This window comes from Sus scrofa, unplaced genomic scaffold (assembly GCF_000003025.6).
Source record: "Sus scrofa isolate TJ Tabasco breed Duroc unplaced genomic scaffold, Sscrofa11.1 Contig856, whole genome shotgun sequence".
In the NCBI taxonomy this organism is placed as follows: domain Eukaryota; kingdom Metazoa; phylum Chordata; class Mammalia; order Artiodactyla; family Suidae; genus Sus; species Sus scrofa.
The window spans coordinates 8,211-11,192 of NW_018085330.1; the positions used below are offsets into that span (position 1 = coordinate 8,211).

The following is a 2,982-nucleotide window of genomic DNA, read 5'->3' on the forward strand; positions in this document are numbered from 1 at the left end:
GAAGCCTTCTTGTCCAGGGCTTTTCTTTGTTGGGAGGTTTCTGACTACTGATTCAGTCTCCTTGCTAGTTATTGTTCTGTTCAGACTTTCTATTCTGTTTTTCTGATTCAGTTTTTCTAGGTTGTACATTTCTAGAAATGTATCTGCTTCTTCTGTGCTGTCCAATGTGGTGGAAAACCATGGGCACCAAGGGGCCATTTTGGTGGGGTGCTGAAGCAGCAGAGGGGAGGGGCAGTGAGATTAGAGTGTAGCTGCTCCTCTATTCTTTTCATGTGGTCCTTTGTGGTCTCTGTGGCCCAGGGGGGATGCTCTACCTTTATCTTTTGTTTTAGAATTTTAACATTGGTATCTTGCCTATGAATAGTTACTAGTTTTTTTTTTTTAATTTTCTGGTGAGGAGAACTGAATTCAGAATAATGTATGTTGCTATGTTGATTATGGCATTCCAAACTAAAAACCTAAATTCTTAAGTCATAACCACAGTTCTATGCTGCTTCCTCAAATGAAAATTTCATGTAATTAGGACAAAAGTTGGGGCCAGTAGTGAGTCGCACTAACTTCCCTTTGGAATGTTTTGTGGAAAGTCTTCCTTAAGAAGACATATTGCATAACTTAATGGGGCAAACAGACTCTGTCCCTTCAAAATATTAACAGGATTCTAAATCATGGTATAATTTGCTAGGCCATGTGGGGGCTGTTTGATTGAATATACTTGCAAGAATCTTGAGAAGTTAGTATAAACAGAGTAATTTTTCTTATGAGTAAAAGAAGAGAATATAAAAACATATCTAGTGGTCAATTGGCAGAGAAGGGCTCTTTCAAGATTGTTCTGAAATGATGCTACTTATGCAATACTACTATAAAGCAGCAGTTATCCCCTGAATTATCAGAGGTCATTAAAAAACCTGTTCTTTTAATTATTTAATTTTAAAATGTTTTTGATTTATAGTGTTGTGCCAACTTCTGCTGTACAGCAAAGTGACTCAATCATAGATATATACATACATTCCTTTTTTCAACCTGTATATTTAATCAATGATATACTCTTTTATATAATAATCACAGAATTTATATTGCTTTTTAAGAAAATTTTCAGTCAACTTTTAAAATATCTTTATAATTTATCATGAGACCTCATGACATAACTGAGAACCTGAAGAACTAAGAAGGTGCTTGCTGACAATTCAAGATGAAAAGCTGAGGTCTTTACCCCAAGACAGTGAAGGACATTCCCTTTCTACTCTTCAATGAAGGTAAAATATGGCATGCATTAGAATTGTACTGTTACCATTTCACCCGAGTCAGCAGTGCATTCTTTTGTCTCTTTTCTGACTTCAGGAGTTCAAAGACAATGACTGGGGGAGAAAACATTACAAATATCACAGACTTTATCCTTTTGGGATTCTCAGATTTTCCCCAAATCATAGCAGGGCTCTTTGTGGTGTTCCTGGTGATATATATTTTGACTCTGACTTGGAATCTGTGTCTCATTGTCCTGATAAGGATGGATTCCCACCTCCACACACCCATGTACTTCTTCCTCAGTAATCTGTCCTTTATAGACATCTGCTATGTGAGCTCTACAGCCCCCAAGATGCTCTACGACTTCTTCCAGGCAAAGCCAACTATCACCGTTGTGGGTTGTGCCATTCAATACTTTGTGTTCTCAACCATGGGAATGAGCGAGTCTTATCTCATGACAGTCATGGCTTATGACCGCTATGCTGCCATTTGTAACCCACTCCTCTACTCATCAATCATGTCACCCTCTCTCTGTGGTTGGATGATGCTGGGGTCCTATATGGCTGGACTCTCTGCTTCTCTGTCCCAAGTGTGTGCCATGTTTCAGCTCCACTTCTGTGGGCCTAATGTCATCCAACACTTCTTCTGTGACATGCCCCAGCTGTTGGTTCTTTCCTGCTCTGACACATTCTTTGTACGACTCTTGACTGCTATATTAACAGTGATCTTTGGGATAATAAATTCCCTGGTTATCATGATCTCCTATGTCTACATTGTCATCTCCATCATGAAGATCACTTCCGCTAAAGGCCGGTCCAAGGCTTTCAACACCTGTGCTTCTCACTTGACAGCAGTTACCCTCTTCTACACCTCAGGTATGTTTGTCTATTTGAGTTCCAGCTCTGGTGGTTCCTCCAGCTTTGACAGATTTGCATCCGTGTTCTACACTGTGGTGATTCCCATGCTGAACCCTTTGATATACAGTCTGAGGAACAAAGACATCAAAGATGCCTTGAAGAGGTTGCAGAAGAAGAGGGGATGTTGGTGAAATAACAGATTGAGAGATTTTTCTTGTTAGACTGACCTTAACACACATTAATATTCTCGTGAACGGAGAGTAACAAAATTCATACCGTCTTTGAAAAAAGGCTTAATGTGAAACAGATCATTTGCCAAAGTAGCCCAATAGCTGAATCACACCGCACAAACAAACAAACAAACAAAATCCTTTAAGTCCTTGTGGCCCATTATTTTCATTCTCCTTGTGGTGTGGTTTCAATATTTATTCATCAATCAGCAAACATTCATGAAACATCAAGGTTTAGAACTTTGTTTCTTCCTTTTTGCCTCTGAGATGATGTCTGTTAAATCTTAGATTATGACCCCAACGATGACAGACGTCCCAGGATTGTAGCAAACTTGTCTCCCAAATACTCTGATGCAGCCTAACCTAGACATGATTGTGACCAATGTTCATTCTGTGTTTCGGACCAGAATGAGGGTGAACACAGAGAGGGAATATGCCATTGGACAGGAACAAGACATACAGTTGGCCTGACTGTGCCTCCCATGGAGATTAGTCTGAGGTAGCTTATGTTTGTGTAAGGCCTCTTTCAGTGCTTATTATCTGATAAGTCTCTGGTCACCTCCTAATATCCAGCAGTTATAATCTGATGAAGGAGGAGGTGATTTGAATCATGAAGAGGAATGGAATGATACATGCAGTCCCTTTTGTGCTAT

At 39.6% G+C, this 2,982-nt stretch overlaps 1 protein-coding gene across 1 annotated transcript; it reads left to right on the top strand.

Moving 5' to 3' along the window:
- The first annotated feature begins 1,351 nt into the window (after positions 1 to 1,351).
- LOC110259118 (olfactory receptor 5AN1-like) lies at positions 1,352 to 2,290 on the top strand. Its single transcript, XM_021082427.1, has one exon. The coding sequence runs from the start codon at positions 1,352 to 1,354 to the stop codon at positions 2,288 to 2,290; it is 939 nt and encodes a 312-aa protein (XP_020938086.1).
- The last annotated feature ends 692 nt before the right edge of the window (positions 2,291 to 2,982 follow it).

What these genes read in the sequence shown, in the direction of transcription:
- LOC110259118 (XM_021082427.1), top strand. Translation starts at nt 1,352, where the DNA reads ATGACTGGGGGAGAAAACATTACAAATATCACAGACTTTATCCTTTTG.